This window comes from Panthera leo, chromosome A1 (genome assembly GCF_018350215.1).
Source record: "Panthera leo isolate Ple1 chromosome A1, P.leo_Ple1_pat1.1, whole genome shotgun sequence".
NCBI classification, from domain to species: Eukaryota; Metazoa; Chordata; class Mammalia; order Carnivora; family Felidae; genus Panthera; species Panthera leo.
This window is the reverse complement of record NC_056679.1, coordinates 152,612,768-152,632,665: the sequence shown is the minus strand read 5'-3', so window position 1 is coordinate 152,632,665 and position 19,898 is coordinate 152,612,768. Positions and strand designations below refer to the sequence as shown.

The 19,898-nt window shown below is 38.6% G+C and overlaps 1 protein-coding gene across 6 annotated transcripts in view; it reads right to left on the bottom strand.

Annotated features, from left to right (window-relative positions):
- The window catches only part of POLR3G (RNA polymerase III subunit G), a 43,394-nt gene that overhangs the window by 22,092 nt on the left and 1,404 nt on the right, over window positions 1-19,898 (bottom strand). The window contains exons 1-4 of one of the 6 annotated variants that reach the window (XM_042943184.1): window positions 19,871-19,892; window positions 11,477-11,617; window positions 8,608-8,737; window positions 992-1,048 (exon numbers count right to left, since the gene is read on the bottom strand). In XM_042943184.1, the coding sequence (XP_042799118.1) occupies window positions 992-1,048; window positions 8,608-8,737; window positions 11,477-11,593 (304 nt within the window). In that variant the 5' untranslated portion in view covers window positions 11,594-11,617; window positions 19,871-19,892. Of the gene's footprint in view, window positions 1-991; window positions 1,049-8,607; window positions 8,738-11,476; window positions 11,618-18,315; window positions 18,409-19,284; window positions 19,361-19,635; window positions 19,753-19,870; window positions 19,893-19,898 lie in introns of those variants that run through there. The other 5 variants (XM_042943191.1, XM_042943165.1, XM_042943174.1 and 2 more) reach the window with 5 other exon arrangements.

Genomic DNA, 19,898 nt, shown 5'->3' with positions numbered 1-19,898 from the left:
ACAAAAAAACAACAACCTCAGGGTATTTTGGAGAAAGCATTTATAACTCAAGCCATTTTACCTGAATTAATAAATTTTGCTTTGAATATATTTCTGCTTTTATAAATGACTCATAGGTGATCACGAAAAAGTAGGTAAAGAGAATCCTTTAAGGAGATGAATATGATGTGGAAGATGGGAGAGATCTGCTATAGGAGACAGGAGAGTGTTCAAGGGGAATCCAACCTTAACAATGATGCACACTGAAAAGACCAGTATTACTCGTGAAAGCAACAATTCTGTAAATGCCATTTATATTCTTACCAAAGGCAGTTACCACAACAACAAGGACAGAGATGTCAAAGGGAAGTGAGTTAAAATGAGAAGGCCCAGGTTCTAGAAGTATTGTCCCAGTCACCCTGATAAGTCACTTCATTTTTATGGCAATTACTTTTTTGTCTGTAAAATGAATGAGCTGGATGAAATCTCTCCAGCCTCTTCTACTTTGCCTGTGTCCAAGGAAAATCTGTGAATGTTGAAAAAATCTCTCTTAGATATGGTTCTGTTGAAAAAGCTTCTTAGCAAATAAAAATAGTCTATATTTGCTTGAAAGGAAGGTCCATGAGCTTGGCTTCAATACTGTCTGCCTGGATTTGTTTTCTCCTCTAAAGCTGAAATCACTCACAAACATGGAAGTATAATTGGTACTGTAGATTAAAATGGTGATTGTGGAAAATGAAGTGGAAAGCCCAAATGCATTTGGCAAGTCCTATTTTATAAAAAAATATTTTAAGAACTTCAAAAACATTTCAACTCTTCCTTGTTATGGTATAAAAATCTTTCATCCTAGTTTTCAAAAGATATATATTAGTAATTAATTATAGGAAAAGAGCCAAACTATTTTCTTACAGTGAAAATTCCTAGGGTAAAAATAGAAAATTTTCCCTAAAAAAATAGGGGGTAGGGAGATAAGCTTTAAAAATTATTTTAACATTTTCAGTTTTATAATTACCTGGTATCCACTCCTCTTTGTATACCTTCATATATCTTTTACTGTATCTTTCAATATCTAGAAAAAAAATAAAAAGTGTTCATTAGAAAACTGCAGAATAAGCCTGCATTTAAGCCATTCCTTTAAAATAACTGAAAACACCAGGTAGCATCTTTTATTTCATACACAGTTTCCTATATTTGTGCCTAAAGTGTTTCTGAACACCTACTGGAAAGTTCAATTAGTATCACACGTTTAAAGAAGTGGCAAGAAGCAGCTGGGTATGAATGGCTGGGGGCGAGCAGAAACCCTAAGCATGTTTTTTAGAATCAGACAACCTGACTCGTTTCTGAAAATATTCACAAAAGCCCAAAGCCAGGTCAGAAAGCCACTTAAATACCAGGAAAGAAAGTCACTTGGCATCTTCTATTTTCTTCTTGTGACACTGGCCTCCAGCTCCCAGTCTTTAAATCTTGTTTAACTGGGATGTATTAACTACCTAAGTGGAGATAGAGAGCTGTTTGCTCACCTCCAGTGCTTGATACATACATTAATACACAGTTAGGCTTCTCAGTGAGCTACTTTTCACAATCCATTGAGGAGCAGAATGGGGAAAAGGGTAGGAGTACGTAGGGTTGGACTTGAGCAAGCCAAAAGCCTTCCATGTCAATTGCTGACAACTCTGCAGGGACCTCCTAGGCTTGCCCAAAATGGGAGAGCCATAGCTGTGGCTCTTGTTTCTGCTTTGCCCACTATGCTGCAAGAAACTCCCTCAATGAGGGCCCAAACCCTTTCCTAGCAGCGTAAGTTGGTATCATGCCACAGCTTGAAACCATAGTTGGCAGTGTAAGTGACAGCATCATGCCATAGCTTGAAACCATGGTTCATCATAAAATGTGGTTTTAGGAGTACAGCCATGGGGGGCGCCTGGGTGGCGCAGTCGGTTAAGCGTCCAACTTCAGCCACGTCACGATCTCACGGTCCGTGAGTTCGAGCCCCGCGTCAGGCTCTGGGCTGATGGCTCGGAGCCTGGAGCCTGTTTCCGATTCTGTGTCTCCCTCTCTCTCTGCCCCTCCCCCATTCATGCTCTGTCTCTCTCTGTCCCAAAAATAAATAAAAAACGTTGGAGTACAGCCATGAAAAAGGGAAGTTAAACCAAAAGATGAAAACATAAAAAGCAAGGCCCAAGTATGTACTTTTTCTTCCATGTTAAGAAAATGATCCCAAATAACAGCAAAACCATGGTGTTAGACAAAGATAACCAAAATAAATAGTAGATCAGAGAGACCAAGAGACCAAGCTTTTCTAGGTATTTAACTGTTTTGACTTCAATCTTGCTCTTAAGCTTTTCACCTGTAAAGAGAAGTCAGCACAAATTCCCAGCATTCGCATTTAAAAATTTTCTCCACAACAGATTGCATATTTTAGATAAATTTAACCTTTAGTAGTAAACTTCTAGAAGAATGAGTGATATTGAAAAACAACTACTGAAACCCAGTTAAAAAGAGGCAAAGGATTTGAACTGGCATTTCTGCAAAGATATGCGTGGAAAAAAAGCACATGATAAGATGTTCGACATCATTGGTTGTTTGGGAAATTCAGATCAAAACCGCAATGAGACAGCACTTAATACCCAGTAGGATGGCTACAACCAAAAAGGCCATGACAAGTGCTAGCAAGGATGTGGAGGAACTGGAATCCTCATATAACATTAGTGACGTAAAATACTGCAAGAACTTTGGAAAATAGTTTGACAGTTCCTCAAAATGTTAAATACAGTTATCTGATGATCCTAGATATACACCCAGTAGAAATAACATGTGTCCACCCAGTAGAAAATACATGAATGTTCAAAGCAGCATTACTCATGATAGCTCCAAAGTGGAACTGACCCACATATCAACTGGTTGCTGGGTAAACAAAATGTGGCATATACAACCAATGGAGTATTATTCAGCCATAGAAAGGAATGAAGACTGCAGTACCACAGGTGAACCATGAAAACATTATGCTAAGTTAAAGAAGGCAGTCACAAAAGTCACATTTTATGATTCCATTTCTTTCAAAGATGTTATCTTTAAGTAATCTCTACACCCAATGTGGGGCTTGAATTTATAGTCCCAAGATCAAGAGTTGCCTGCTTCACCAACCGAGCCAACCAGGGGTCCTTATTATTCCATTTATATGAAATATCCAGAACAGACAAAACACTACAAAGCAGATTAGTAGCTGCCATGGGCTAGAGACAGGAGAGAATAGAAGCCTATACTAGTGGGTATAGCGTTTCTTTTCAGAATGATGAAAAGGTTCTAAAAATTAGACAGTACTGTTGACTGTACAATTCTGTAACTACACTAAAAGCCACTGAATTGTATACTTTAAAAAGTATATTTTTATATATGTGAATTTTATCTCAATAAAACTGTTATTTAAAAAGAAAGAAAATTATTACAAGTTTTAAAAAGAACTTAAGTACAGTAAACTCAAATTTATGTTCCATTATTTCCCTCGTTTTGAAGGCCATTTTTTTTTTCTTAGAGTGTATGAGCAGGGGAGAAGGGCAGACGGAGAATTTTTTAACTTTATTTATTTTGAGAGAGAGAGAGTGAGCAGGGGAGTGGCAGAGAGAGAGAGACAGAGAGACAGAGAGACAGAGAGACAGAGAGGAAGAGAGATAGAAAATCCCAAGCAGGCTCCATGCTGTCAGCACAGAGCCCGATATGGGGCTCAATCTCGCAAATGGTGAGATCATGACCTAAGCTGAAATCAAGAGTTGGTTGGATAAAGAAATTGTGGTTTATATACACAATGGAGTACTACAGGGCAATGAGAAAGAATGAAATATGGCCTTTTGTAGCAACGTGGATGGAACTGCAGAGTGTGATGCTAAGTGAAATAAGCCATACAGAGAAAGACAGATACCATATGTGTTCACTCTTATGTGGATCCTGAGAAACTTAACAGGAACCCATGGGGAAGGGGAAGGGAAAAAAAAAAAAAAAGAGGTTAGAGTGGGAGAGAGCCAAAGCATAAGAGACTCTTAAAAACTGAGAACAAACTGAGGGTTGATGGGGAGTGGGAGGGAGGGGAGGGTAGGTGATGGGTATTGAAGAGGGCATCTTTTGGGATGAGCACTGGGTGTTGTATGGAAACCAATTTGACAATAAATTTCATATATTAAAAAAATGAAAAATACATAAAAAATAAATAAAAATTGAATTACTTAAAAAAAAAAAAAAAAAAAAGAGTTGGTTGCCTAACTGACTGAGCCACCTGTGTGCCCCAAGAGAGACAATCTTAAATAGACTTAAGCCTGATGCAGGGCTCAATCCTATGACCCTGGGATCATGACCTCAGCTAAAATCAAGTATCAGATGCTCAACCAACTGAATCACTCAGGTGCCCCAGCAAGTCTTTTGAATGCTGTTAACTGTGCATCAACTGTGCATTTTAGGAACACATGTACATTTTTCATGTACAACCTTTGAATATATGCATTTCATATATCCTGATTCCAGATTTTAAATGCATTTTATTAATAAGTTCTAACTTCTTACTTCTGATTCTTCTCACATTTGCACCATCCAAATGATTCTAGATTAGAAATACATTCTAATAGGTTCCAGAATTGTAAGAAGTGCAATTCTTCTTACACTTTCATCATCAAAATACAGTACTTTAAAAAGCTTTGATAGCTCACATTTGTAATGAAGTGAGAATGGCCCAGCCATCTTCTTTGGTCTATAATTGTAAAACATTTTCATTATTAAATTTATAATTACTAATTAACATGATCAATCCAACAAACCGTTTCATTCCTGCACAACCTATTGCCTTTCGATCATCTTTGTCTTTGCCTTCAGCATGTGTCCAGTCACAAACTACACCAAATAACTTTTGGTACATCAATATAAAAAAAGAAAAATATCATCACATGTCATTTTAACGGACTAGATGGTCCAGGTTCTTATCACAAAATAGTATGTAACGAGGTGCTTTTTAAGAAGAATACCATATTTCCTTTTTATTCTTAGAGATAGATTGTTTACCCACTGACTCTTGAGTTTGAGAAGATTCATCTAGAATGTTGTCAGATGAAGACTCAGTTTGAGATTTTACTTATACAACGATTTCATGATCATCGTTGGCGCCCAAGGAATTACTGCCTCTACATTCATCTTTTTTGTCTAGTGATTGTGTCACATCTTCCCCTGTCAATTTTCTTCTCTGCACCATTATGGGCAGAAAATGAACAATTCTGAATTCTCAATTGCATTTTATGAAAGCTAAAACAAAAACAAAACAACCACAAAGACAAGAGTCTCTCTAGACTTCTTTTCTTTTTATATCTTCTTAAACATTACTATAATACTTTGGGCAACACAATAGAAACACGGAAGGATAATGCGACCGTGCTGACTTATTTCAATGCTGTACCATCCTTCCGTGCAACTTCACCATTTTTCCATTTTGTTTCTGATGTTTTAGTCTCTTTTTCCCAGGGTAGTGGGGGATAACTGATGAGTAATGATGAAAGAATATCTGTGCTGATAAAACAGCAAAATGTTTACAGATGAAGGAAAAGTGAAATCACTAAGATTCCAAAACGTATTTAAATTTATAAAAGGATCCAATGAGCTGATATGGTAATGCTCAGATAAAATGAGTTTTGTTTTTTTTTTTTTAAATAAATTCTCTTTGTTTTTTAGAAGATCTCTATTAAAAAATAAAAGTTATGGGGGCGCCTGGGTGGATCAGTTGGTTAAGTGACTGACTCTTGATTTCAGCTCAGGTCATGATCTCACGGTTTGTGGGTTCGAGCCCTGAGCTGGGTTCCACACAGAGCATGGAGCCTGCTTGGTATTCTCTCTCTTTCTCTTTCTCTCTCTTTCTCACTCTCTCTCTCTCTCTGCCCCACCTCTGCTCATGATCTCTTGCTCACTCTCTTTCAAAATAAACAAATAAACTTAAAAAAAATTAAAGTTATGAATATCACTGCTCAAAAATAAACTCCAGCAGTGCCTGAGTGGCTCAGTTGGTCAAGCATCTGACTCTGGATTTTGGTTCAGGTCATGATCTTGCAGTTCATGGGTTCGAGCCCCACATCGGGCTCTGCACTGGCAGCATAGAGCCTGCTTGGGATTCTCTTTCTGCCTCTCCCTTGCTCACTTTCTTTCTCTCTCTCAAAATAAATAAACATTACAAGAAAATCAAAAATCAAAATAGGGGTCTCATGGACCCTGATGGCACATTGACAGTTAACAAAAACCAAACTCCATTTATTCAACAGCAGATCTTGTGGCCATATTGCAAGTAAATGTTATGATTTCCATTAAGCTTTTGAAGTTCTAAAAATGGCTTACAGAATGATCGCCACTGTCACTCCTGTTTCTACCTCAGAGGACCCCAGTAATGCAGGAACCCGAGCTGGGAACAATTGGATCAGATGCTCTCTATATATCCTTGCAGCTACAATTCATTAAAATAATAATATTGGTGTTTTTCTTTTATTACAAAAATAAAAGAAAATACCAATCATTTCTATAATTCTACCCGAAAGCATTATAAACAAATTGTGAAAACATCACGATAAGATATATTTTTATTCTATGTCCTCAGTTCTTTGTGATTTCAATGCCCTGAGCCACTAGCCACAAGGTTATCAGGAAACCCAGAGATCTCCTACCCTCATTTAGTTCTTTACATTAATTCCTAAGTCTCTCTTTCTTAAAGCATATAGGTGATGAGTGATGGGAGAAGGCTGATAAAGGTACTGTGATAGAACACCATCCAGAATGTAGCTTCCTCTGACAGACGCATACTGCTGTTCAGTCTGGCCAATTCTTTCTCATTTATGGTGTTCAGAGTACATAAACATTACGTGTGTGTATATATGTATATATGTGTATTTATTATATTAACCTATATTCATGCATATGTATGTATATATTTTAAAAAACATTTTCAACTGTAGTTTTTTAAAATACATTACATCAGAAAAGAAAGGTAAACATGAAGATTTTGAAGGAGAATATACTTGTATCAATTTGGAAAATCCTATAGAAGTGTTTTTTTCCAGAAAGAAACAGAAACGATTCCTTGTATTTTTAAATACGTTCTGTAGTCATCAAAGAGAAAGAGCCTCTTAATCCAGGTACAAGCCAACCACTCCCAGAAACCAGCAATGAAATTGTGTTCCCTGTTTAAAAGACTCCCAGGTATGTTTTAATGATATGATATACTTGCAAATTAGACCTATGCTTTAATAATGACCACATTTAGTTAAGTCTGTTCCATACTCTAGAAAAAACAATAATTTTTAAAAGATTAAAGTATACCCTACACTATAATTTTTTCTAATAAGAATGTTTATTAGTTCATTTAATCTTTTTAAAAATCTTTACAATTAGAGCTTTAATTTCATTTTTGAACTCAGATAGATAAAAGCGTGTAACATAATCATGAAAGTAAAAAAAATCTGCACTTTTGAGATAAAAATATACCTTTCTAAACCACTATATAAACTTCAAGCAGCTACGTTTGAAAAATAAATAAACTTGTCTAAAATGCTTCTTATAATTATAAGCACATGTAATATTACTATATAAGACTTTCTTTTTGACTCTTAGCCAGTTCTAAGTCTTTTAGAGAGGGAGAAAATGGAATGCATTTTTAATATTAATGGAATGAGATGATACTATATGAATTTCTCATGCTTTAATGATGTTGTTTTGGGAACTCAAGGATGATATTGATCTCTCTAATTTCAACATTTGAGGGCAGAAACTGAAAATCAATACAGACCTAATGTGCTAAATAACTACTCAGGAATGGGCTCTCTTCCTCTAAAACCACTTCCCACTCCCTCTCTGAGACTTTCAAGCCTTCTCCAATGGTAATTTCTCCTCTCTGTCCTTGGCATAACCAAGGAGTACACCCTTTATGTTTTCTTATGTACAAATCATAAGTCAAAAATATATTTATGGCTTCTAAAAGTTTTCACCAAAATATTAAATAATCATATTTAATTTTAAATACATTTTAAATTTAATATTAGATACAAAAAATTTATGTGTAAGGATAACCATTGCATTATATACACATATGAGCAAAAAACTAGAAAACACTTTAAATCTAACAGCAGAGAACTACGTACAATTAATAATGTTATATACAGATCATGGAACACCACATAATGATTAAAAATCTAATTTTCCAAGAATATTGAGGACATGTGAACATGCTAATAACATGCTATTGGGTAAAAAAGGAAGATGCAAAGAATCCAATTTTATAAAAACCATACACATGCAAAAGAAAAAAATCTAGAATGTATAATAAAATATTAATAGATCTCTAGCCATAAGCATTAGAGGTGATTTTTACTTTTTACTATTTCTGTTTTTTGTAATTTTCAGCAAGACTATGAAATTTCTATTAAAAGGTAATTTTAAAAATAAAATATCAGAAAGTTTAAAATACATTTTCTGTTGAATCAACAGAACTATGCTCTTTTATGGTAGTTGGTAATTTCTGATGTAACTAAATCAATCAGCACCAAATTACTCTCTGTCTTGTACACAAACACTGTCTTGTCTGTACACATTCAACCACATAACCAAAGGGTCCAAACCCACCTTGTTTTTCTTCAGGTGTTTCTAAATAATAAGGCATCCTTTTCATAGTTTCTCTCAACTCCTGTTTCAATGCCAGCATGTATTCTTCGCCCTCTCCTGCTTTCAGTGGCACCGGTTTATAATCTGTATCCTGTTTAAAAGACAATGTGTGTGTATGTGTGTGTGCCTTTTTAATAAAATAAGTTTCTTAACATCCTTTTTGTCTATAATCTGGAAAATTTCATTTTTATTGAAAAACTACATTTCCCAGGTACTAAGTTTTACAATCAACTGAAAAGACGTTGAGCTTTTGGAATCTATTTAACTTTTTAGCCTATTTCCTACTTTGCTCTCATTTTAGACAGTAGGAAAGATTCTTAATTTTCCTACTGACCACACCAAGTATTTTGTTATATAGTCTGTTGACTGTGATTACATGTTTTAGAAGTCAAGGCACCCAAATGAGAGTAACTGCTTTAGTCCCCTAGTAACCTCAATTAGTAGTGGTGGTATTGGTGGGAGAAGTAGCATTAAAAAAAAAAAAAAAAAAAAAAAAAAAAGATTAAAAGTAGCAGTTATCATGTACAAGTGGTTACTCTGACCAGGATGTCCTCATCACTCAACATCCACGATCCCACTTAAAGTATCATCAGTACTTCCCCTTTTACAGTAAATAAACTGAGACGTGAACAATCTATAAGCTCATAAACCATGTAAATGACAAAGCAGGAGTTTGAATCTACATCTTCAATTTTATAAAATTACACACATGCACACATAGGTATATATGTTCATGAAATACATATATTTATTAAAAAGTGGGGTCTCAGGGTATGTAGTAAAAGACATTTCTAAAAGAAAAAGACATTTCTGGTATCAGAACTACGTACAGGGTACATTTTCAAAATTTCACTCTGAGTTTATTCATTCATTCTACAGCTATTTATTGGGTGCTTACTATAAGCTAGACATGGCTAGACAATAAGAGATACCATGATGAACTGGTCAAACTTCTTGCCCTTAGGGAACTTACATACTAGAAGAGAAAAATACAAGAAATAAGTAAACAATGAGGAAATATGCAATTTGAGGTAGCGATAAGTGTCATAAAAAAAGTAAGGCTGGGTAGAAAAAAGTGTGACTGACAGAATACACGGAGGTTGGAAGTAGTTGGTCTAGACAGGGTAAGCACACAGGACCTCTCAGGAAATCACATCTGAGTACTGCTCCGGAAAAAATTAGGAAGTCATCATGCAGACTTGGGAATAGATGGCTTCAGCCACGGAAACTGGCAGAGGAAAAGGCCTGAGAGAACAAGGAGGCCATGATGGCTAAGAAGCGAGAAGGACAGTGGTAGCAAGAGTCAGAGAGACACCAGCAAGGCCATATCAAACACAGCCAGTTTGCCAGCAGCAAGGAATTTCAATTTTATTCCAACTATACAACAACACAGTATGTACTAATATTTCCAGTGTTTAGAAGTAACCTCACACATGGAGAAGAGTTGTTTTCAAGGAAATCAATGTATAAAGTGATTGACATAATGCACAAACGTGAGGTATCTGTCATTGTTCCAGGCTATACTAAATATCAGAAAGGCAAAATATCAAGAGCAAAAAGTAGAGACTCCCTGTGTAAGACATCTAGATCCCTAGATACATTTGTCCAGCGTCCTCTACTTACACAAATCATTCGACAAAAGACTTTTCCCTTCTGAAATAGGGGAGAAACTGCTGGATCGAAGGGTATCTGGTCATTTATGAGTTTTTCATTTTTTATATTGCAGCACATACACATCTGGAAATGTAAGCTCAGGTTTCAAACTAAATGTAAAGTGAAAGCCTTAAATTAAACATTATGCCAATTAGGTTTACAGCATACTCATTAGATTTAAAAGCAACACTAAATGTAGCAGGAACAACTAGATTTTGAGAAACAGCAACAAAACTCAAACTGACTTTAATAAAATAGAGAAATAAGCAAAAACCAAAAACAGCCGAGTGGGGAATCAAAGGCAAAACGGTACACTAGGGAGCAAAATCAAATTCTGTAGATACAAGATGAGAAGAAAATCATTAAGTGAAAGTCTAGTAGACTGAGGACCACTAGGGAGCACTGTAAAACCTAACCTTTTAAAAATATTATTATTTTTTTTTAATTTTTTTTTTTTTTAACGTTTATTTATTTTTGAGACAGAAAGAGAGCATGAACAGGGGAGGGGCAGACAGAGACGGAGACACAGAATCTGAAACAGGCTCCAGGCTCTGAGCTGTCAGCACAGAGCCCGACGCGGGGCTCGAACTCATGGACTGTGAGATCATGACCTGAGCCGAAGTCGGATGCCCAACCGACCAAGCCACCCAGGCGCCCCTAAAAATATTATTTTGAGGGGCTGGGAGACATCATGATCTCACAGCTTGTGCAGTCGAGCCCCACGTCACACTCTGCTAACAGCACAGAGTCTGCTTGGGATTCTCTCCCACTCTCCCTCTCTCTCTGCCCCACCCCTGCTTGCCTTCATTCTCTCTCTCTCTGCCAAAATAAATAAATAAACAAACATTAAAAAAATTTAAAAAACAAAATATTATTTTGGTATTGGAATACATCAAAAATAGCAACAGAAGAAGTAGGAAATGAAAAAATTCTTTCTTAGTTCATGTTGTACTGAATGTATTCACATCAAGTTGTATACAGTTTCTTTGTTTTTAGAAGGCAGTGTAAAAATTAGAAGAGGTTCAGGGAAGAACAGTGGCCGTGAAGCACACTCTCTTTTACTTTCTTACACTTAAGATATTCTAAGGATATTATATCTTCAGTCCTGTGCAGAATTTTAATTTTCTTTGAAAGATGAAAAAACCAGCTATGAGAAATCTGCTGTTAATGTACTTACAGGAAATAGTGGGGGTGGTTTCAGGACTACATCGGGTAGCTTTTCACCTCTGCCAAATCCAACTGCCTCAATATTAAAGGTGTAAGCTGCACGTCCGCGTCCTTTGTTCCCAGCCATCAGAACTAGTTATACCAGCAAATTCTGAAAGACATCACATAAAAAAAAAGGAAATCAACATTTTAAAGCAGAATATAAAACTCTGTCCCTTAAGTAGCATGGCTAATGGAAAATACTTCTGGAAAGCAAAACTTGTAAAGAAATAATAAACATACGCTAAACTGATTTCTGAACTCCTCACATCTACTCAGGTCTGGCAGGTGACATGATGATGGCCTCAATTACCTCACCAGGCCCTGGGTGAACAGCTGACCCTGGGTCCCCTTTGAGATGCTGCCCAGACCACTGCACACAGCCAGTTGATGCAATTCTCTCCACCCCTCTGTGATTTGGCATCAAGATTTCAGACATATGTAAAAAGTGTAGACAAGGAAAGGTCTGGCTGATGAAGACAGACCACCCAGCTTTCTCATTCAGCTTGAAGACTACCACGAGTCATATACACTTTAGATTTTTAAATGATAAAAAAAAACATCTGAAATAGTTAAATTAAAGGTAAGATAAACCTGTACTCTTTTCAACTTTGGCCACAGTAGAGATGTCACATACTCAAGTTCTCTACTGAACTTGTGAATTGTCTGAAACAGGATTGATCTCTACAGTGTGAGAACTGAGCTGGCAGTATATTAACAGGGATCCCTATACCAAGGCTCTGTCACTACAAGAGTGCAGTTGACTGTCGTGGTGATTATGACACACATCCTCTAAGTCTCTTTTCCCACTGATAATACTGTGTATCAATCCTGCAAGTCCAAGAAAACAGCAATATATCCTCTCCTACCGACTTAACAGTTCCCCTTCCTTTCTTTCCTTACCGTTATTTTTTGAAAAACTGAGGTCATTTCCTATACAATGCTTCTCCAAATTTAAGGCACATGAGAATTACCTAGGAATCTTGTTAAAATGCAGATTCTGATTCAGCTGGCTGAGAACCTGCATTTCTAACAAGCTCTCTGGGATTATCCATGCTACTGGTATGCGGGCCACTGTTTGAAAGCAGCAAGGTTGTAACATTCTCCCATTTCCGAATTTGAGGAACTGAATACATGAAATGCAGTATAACACATTCCTCTTCATTGTATTTTCTATTTTCTAAATAGGTGAACTAGAGGCTTACTCAAATTTGAGTTTAATTTTTTACAAGGACACTTAAAAGAGTTGCTCTGTTCCTCCTATTGCATCACATCAGGATGCAAACAAAACCAATCTCTCTTTCTTTCTCTCCCTTTCTCTCTCTCACTGATGTTCTCTGGTCAGTGGGTTCAGGTGCTAGCAGTCTGTTTCATCTAGCATACAGTTCCCCATCACTTTCCACCTAATGATGTCAGCAGCCATTGATGATCGTAGCCTAGATTCATTATTCCATTATGGGCTGTAATTTTATTCTTTCTGTATCTACTAATTGGAATTCTATCATGACTGAATTTCCTCATTCACTATTTAGCTACAATGAAGCATAAGTTGTAGAGGAAAGGTACCTATTCTAATACCCAAGCTCATTCCATGTGTCCACACTAAAAGAGAGGAGGATATCTAAATGGCCATGTTTCATTGCTGAGTCACTCAAGCATATGCTGAGCCTGCAGAAAGCAGGTCTTCCAAGTATGAAAACTGCTGAGCAAAAAGACACACTCACTCTAAGAAATGAATTGTGAGAGCCCTGTAGGCATGGTCAAGACCACTGGGCTTAATTCCAGTCTGGGATTTGCCCACAAGTAAAGATGAACAATTCCAGGCATTTCCCAAACTTGCCTGATCATGAGAACTGGCCAGAGAACTTGTTAAATATACATATCGAATCCTATGCAATCTTCAAGTATTCAAACCTACACCAGAATCTTTGGAGGTGGGCTCTGAGAAACAGTTGGGAAAACTCACCCTAAGAAGAGAGTATGTCAGCTACCATTGTTTGATGGAAAATCCCTTGAGAAATACCAGACGCTGGAGCCTCTAAACTTCCGTATTTATCAAGTACCTTTGGATGTATAAACTGGTATCATTAATGAATGGATTGCCCTTGGCAGAAAAATCAATCCTAGCTCTTGAGACACCCTCAATGATTACATGGCCTTCTGGCCTACAAATCCATCTCTTTTTAGTTTGGCTATTATGAGTCAGTTCTCCTGTACCTACAGAAGCTGCCAAATTAATTTTCTTCTCTTGGAGAGCTGAGAGGTACTTCTTGGACTCCAGTAACTGTCTCATAGGGAAAATGGCTCACAAGTGAGGCCTAAGCATCAATCTCTGGTATCCTCTGAGTCAACCACTGCCATGTTCTTCTTTCACCCTCCCAAACTGCTTGAATGAAAGGTTTTTTATAAGCAGCTTTCCCCATTTCCTTATTATCCCAATCTTCCTCTACTTCATATAGGCCAATTTCATTGAGTCATTCATTCAACCAGTATTGAGTATTCCAGGCACTATGGCAGGACCCATGAATAAAACCATGTCCCTGTACTAAGGGCAAGTATTTCAGTGGCTCAAAGAACACAAACATGTAAACAAATAAATGTGTAACATAATAGTATGTATTCTTGCTGTGGGTTGAATTGTGTCTCCCTCCTACCCACCCCGTACCTGTGAATGTGATGACCTTCCTTATTTGGAAATAAAATCTTTCCTGCAGATGTAATCAAATTAAGATGAGGTCATAGTGAATCAGGGTGAGCCCTCTTCCAATGATGGGTGTCTTTCTAAGAGGGAAATGTGGACAGAGAGAAACACACACAGAGGGAAAACACCATGTGAAGATGGGAGGCAGAGACTGGGATGCTGCAGCTGCAAGTCAAGAATACCAAAGAGTGCCAGGAAGCACTGCAAGCTAGGAGAGGCCTGGAACAAATTCTCCCTCAGAGCCTCTGGAAAGAATGAACCCTGCCCACACCTTGATTTCACCTTGTTTTCAGACCTTGGGCCACCAGAACTGAGAGAGAATAAATATCGGCTATTTGAAGTCGCCCAATTAGTGGTAAAATGTTATAGCAGCCCTAGAAACTCATCAACACAGCTCTTGAAAAAAAATAAATGATGGCAAGGGGACAGAGAATAATAAAGGGGTATGTTAGCTTTTCACACAAGGAAGGTCTTTCTGTGGAGGATAAATCTGAGCACCATGCCGGAGAAGGCCTGTAAGCCACAAGATAAGGGGATAAGGTAGACATGGCTGCACAGAGAAGGAGGAACAAGTGCAGAGAAAGAAGCCAAATGCTGGGAGTGTGTGAGGAATGAGAAGGCCATGTCCCTGGCGAGGAGTAAGGAACAAGAAGAGGCAGGTCAGGGCCGGATTTTGCGGAGCCCTGTGTGAGTTGAGGTAAAGGGTTTGGCTTTTTACCTCACTTGTGATGGGAACTGGTTTCACAAAAATGTTGAAATGCAAAGGTCCCAATGGCTCCCAAGAGCAAAATCCACTGGCATTTTGTCCTCATTCATGTCTTGGACTTCCAAAGCACATGACTTGCTATGGCCTCCTCCCTTTTGAAATTCTCTCCTTCCTAGGCTTTACTAAAACTCTGGGGTTTTTTTGTTGTTATTGGCTACTTCTCTTCTTAAACCTCCTAAATATGGATTTCCTTAAGGTTCAATCTTTGGTCTTCTGCTTTTTTTTTTTTTGGTCTTCAGAAAACACACCAGCACGCAGGGTTTGATGACCTCTCCCATACTATTATCTCCAACACTGCCCTTTGTCTCGAGTTTCAGCCCATGTTCCCACTATCAAAAGAATATTTGGAAAGCACTTTAAACTTAAAATACTGAGGTCATCTTCCCCCTACACCAACTGGCTTGCCTTTTAGGTATTATGTCCCTGCTTCTCCACAGAATGTTATTTTCCCAGTCACCAACACTTGATGACTTGGAGTGCATCAATATTGATTCCTCACTCTGTTCTACCCCTCCTATCAAATCAATCACCTAATTCTTCCTTCGAAATATCCCTTCATTTCCATTTCCTCTACCATAATCCAGTTTAACCTCTTTCTACATCACTTTTGAGTGACTGCAAGTTTTGTGGTATCCCTTGTTCTTCCTATTTGTTTTAATTTATTCTTCCACATTATTCATCCTAAGGCATAGTTCTGATCATGTCGGTCTTCTCATCTTCCCTCTTCGCTACGGGATTAAATCCAAACTTCCTACCCAAGTATTCAGGGCCCTTTTAAGATGCCTGCACTCCTGACTCCTTGCATCATCATGTCTTGTTTACCATTCTCTCCACTACAATCTACCCCATTTTTCTCCCTGCTTAACAGTAGCCCCTTTCACCTGAAGATCCAGTCTAAGTCCAGTCTCCTTGATACCCTTATAGAAGAATATTAGCTGTATCCTCTTACATGTTCACCTTCCTTGACCTCTACTTTTGTTCAGGACTTTACCATCTCTAACACAGAACAAATAAATTCCCATTGCCAGCCTCCCACTTTCAACCCACTCTCCAGTCATCTCTCTAGAACATAAACCTTGATGTGTCACTCTCCTTACCTAACAAAATCCACAGCAGTTGCTTCACCCCACTTCGCTCTTGTAAAGCTCCTCCAATAAAATAAGTGCATTTTAAAAAATTGAGGTGTTACATATTGCTACTCTTCAATTTTGGAAGAAATAGAGACAATGCACCTTTTGGGAAATGGGCCTTTTCCAAAGGCAAGGAGTTTCACTTATGTTTTATTTATTTCTTTGGCCGTATTAACAGAGATTTTATATCCCCACTGTCTAGCACAGTGCTCTCTATATAGCAACAGCTCCACAATTAATGTTAAGCTCTCTTTCCTTCTCTTTCTTTTCCTTCCTCTCTTCTTTCCTTCCTTTCTTTCATATGGTGTCATGAGCAAAATCTACCCAAAGAAGTACAATTCAGTCAGCCTACTATTAACATTGTTGTTTTCTTTTAAACTTCCAGAACTATAAAGTTGGAGACCTGGAAGTACACTAGAAGCATCAGAATGTACAAACAAAACTCAGGCTTCATACCAGAACAACAAAATCAGAATCTTTGGAGATGGGATTCAGGCATTAGGACTTTTCAAAGCATTCCCAGAGTTTACAGCATATAGCGCAAATTAAGATCCACTGCTTTCTGGGGTGCCTGGGTGGCTCAGTATGTTAAGCAACTGACTTCAGATCAGGTCATGGTCTTGTGGTTCAAGTCATGTGTCAGGTTCTGTGCTAACAGCTCAGAACCTGGAGCCTGCTTCTGATTCTGAGACTCCTTCTCTTTTGCCCCTCACGCTCACACTCTGTCTCTCTGTCTCTCAAAAATAAATATGGTTAAAAAATTTTTTTAAAGAACCACTGCTTCCTATTAAACTTCACATTTTGTAAAAAAGGAAAGTGAAGCCCTGAGAGGTTAGTTGATTGCCTAAAGGCACACAGTTAATTTCTAACAAAGACAAAACTGGGTTAAAGCCTCAGGTACCTTTCCATTCTCCATTCATCCACATTACACTACCTGAAACACATTCCCAGGCTAGTTGAACACTTTTTTAATCCCACAGATACTTTTATTAATCTTTACAAGGAAGTGAATTAGCAATGGCAAAATTAACTGACTTTCAAAGTATAAAATCAGAAGCATCATCCTTCTATTTTGGATTCCTGAAATCCTGAAAATTCTTGTTCAGAACTGTTCTGAGCTGGTTTGATGGGTGTTGTTCAAACATCCAAGAGCTGAAATGCAAAGTCCATTCTGTTTGACTGTAGAGACAACACTACGTCACAGGCTGAGGTAATATCTGAAGTTCCTCCTAGTGCTAACATTTTACGAGTTGTGATTGTGGCCTAAATGTGTTGTCTTCCACATCTCACACTGCCCCTTGTACATAGTGGCTACGTGAATGAATGTACAATCTGATGTAAGTAGGCATGGAAGCTGGGGGAGGCACGAAAAGACAGGTCACAGCATCTTTCCTGATAAATGACACCTCAATTGTCCCAGTCAGAACCTGATAGTCATGCTGTCCTCCTCTCCACCTTCCTTGATACCCTTATAGAAGAATATTGGCTGTATCCTCTTACATATTCACCTTCCTTGACCTCTGCTTTTGTTCAGGACTTTACCATCTCTAACACAGAACAAATAAATTCCCATTGCCAGCCTCCCACTTTCAACCCACTCTCCAGTCACCTCTCTAGAACATAAACCTTGATGTGTCACTCTCCTTACCTAACAAAGCTTTGAGTCTAACTCTCTGTCTCTTGCCCCCTACACACCACACTCTAGCCACTCTCTACTCTGCTACATCAGCTCTTGCATGTAGCATTCCTTCTGCCTGGAATGCCTTCCTCCCGCATCCAACTACGCAACGCCTGGCACCATTTAAGATGCTGTGCAAATGACACCTCTCTGTGACCATTTTCTCTACCCAACAAGGAGACAGATCTCTCCCTTGTCTGTTTCCCAAGTACTACAGTGCTTTTATTACCCTTTTAAAGATCATGTTGTGATTGCCAGTTCTTGTCTGTCTCTCCAGTAAGCCCTTCAATTAACTATTCATCAAGTATTTATTAAGCACCCTCTGTGTCAGACCATCTTCTGCACACTGGGAATATAGCAGTGAACAAAACAAAGTTTCTGCTCTTGTGGAGCTCATAGTCTAGCACAGGAAATGGAAAGAACCGTGTCGAGAACTAAGAAAATATGGACATCCAAGGGAGTGTGATACAAGCAGATGGATCTGTAAATATGAAGGCCTCCTTGAAGACTTACATTTCCATGCTCTATCACTTACCAGAGCCTGGCAAAAGTCCAACAAATACTGGGTGAATTATTGCTGAGCTCATGGCCTAGTAAGGATATCTCTCCATTTCTCCTACAGCGGTTTCCCTCTGCCTATGGGAAAAATGTCTAAACTACAGAAAGCTCTGTACTTCCCAGCTGAGAGCATCCTGACAAACAGTGGTCTTTTAAGCCCTGCTCAAATGCTACTCTTCAATAATCCTTTTCATCTGTATCCTTATAGCACCTAGTTTTTACTTCCTCTGTCGTATATACACCATACTGTTTTATATTGCAAATAGGTGTGCATAAATATCATCTTCCCTCAAATTCTTGAGAACCCAAATCATGACTTATTTTTCTTTTCTTTTCTTTTTTTTCCACTCAGTACTATTCTCACAGATCATCTAGCTCAGGGACTTGCATGTAAGGACAGCCCCAAACAGTGGCTGAAGATTAGGAAAATATTCAGAAAAGCTACATCTCCACCAAAGGTTTTTAGGAGTGTAGGAGAGGACAGTACATCTCTCCTACGAAGGTTTATTAGTAGCTGCCACAATAAGGGTTTTCATAATTACTTTTTACAAAGCTAGCTCATGGGTTTCTTTATAATTAATCAAGTTCTCCAGGGAATTTTTGAAGCCTAACTTGATGTTTCAATAGCTGGGAGGTGCTAGGTGGATACAGGGATCTGGTGTTCATAGTGGGGGTGATTTATATGGCGGGCTGGGCCACACCCAGATATTATCCACGTTTTCTGTTCTCACAAGGTGCGACTGCCTCCACCTTTACTTAGTTGAGCCTTTTCTACCAACTTTCTTTGCTCTCTTTCAAGAGCTGACAAACTAACCCCCCCCCCCAAAAAAAATGGAGGGTAGGGGAAGGAATACAGAATTTCATTTTTTATAAGAGCATTAAGACGTTATTAACAACCCTTCTCCCCACGATACAGGTTAAAGTGCCAAGAGTTAAGAAAACATACTGAATAGTCTGTCCATAGCAGCAAGTCTGCGGCAATGACTCGTGCCTGAACCAATCACATAGTCCCCAGATTTGAAAATCTACCATCAGTAGATGGTAACAGCATAAATCCTCTTCTAACTCACTGCAAACAGTCCAGGAAGTGGAGCCTCGTTAAGATCGGGAAAGGGCGGTTTTCAAAGATTTTGAAGGGATTAGAAGGGAAAGGTAAAGCTATCTCCCAACTACCCTCAATCCTGAAGCGCTTTATTGAATCTCCACCTCTGACTTCCCCCACCTTCTCCATGTGCCCCTTTAACTTCTCTCTACCCTCTCCATCGCCTCCCAACCCCTCAATTGCTCCCTCTGTTACCTGCTGTCTCGAGGCTTGGGTAAAACTGTGCACCCAAAGTGCCGGCCGGCAAGGAAGGGGTGCACACAGAAGGCGCGAGCGCTGGGATACCGGTTCCACCTCTAGAGAAACGCGCTCCGCCCTCCACGCGGGCTCAGAGCCTTGTTCCGATCCCCAACAGTTAGCCCCGCCCACTCTCTCTCTAGGCCCCGCCCCCCTGGGCAAGGAGCTTTTTAGCCCTTGGCAGGCGCCGTACTTCTCCATCCGGTTTGGCCTGACTCTTT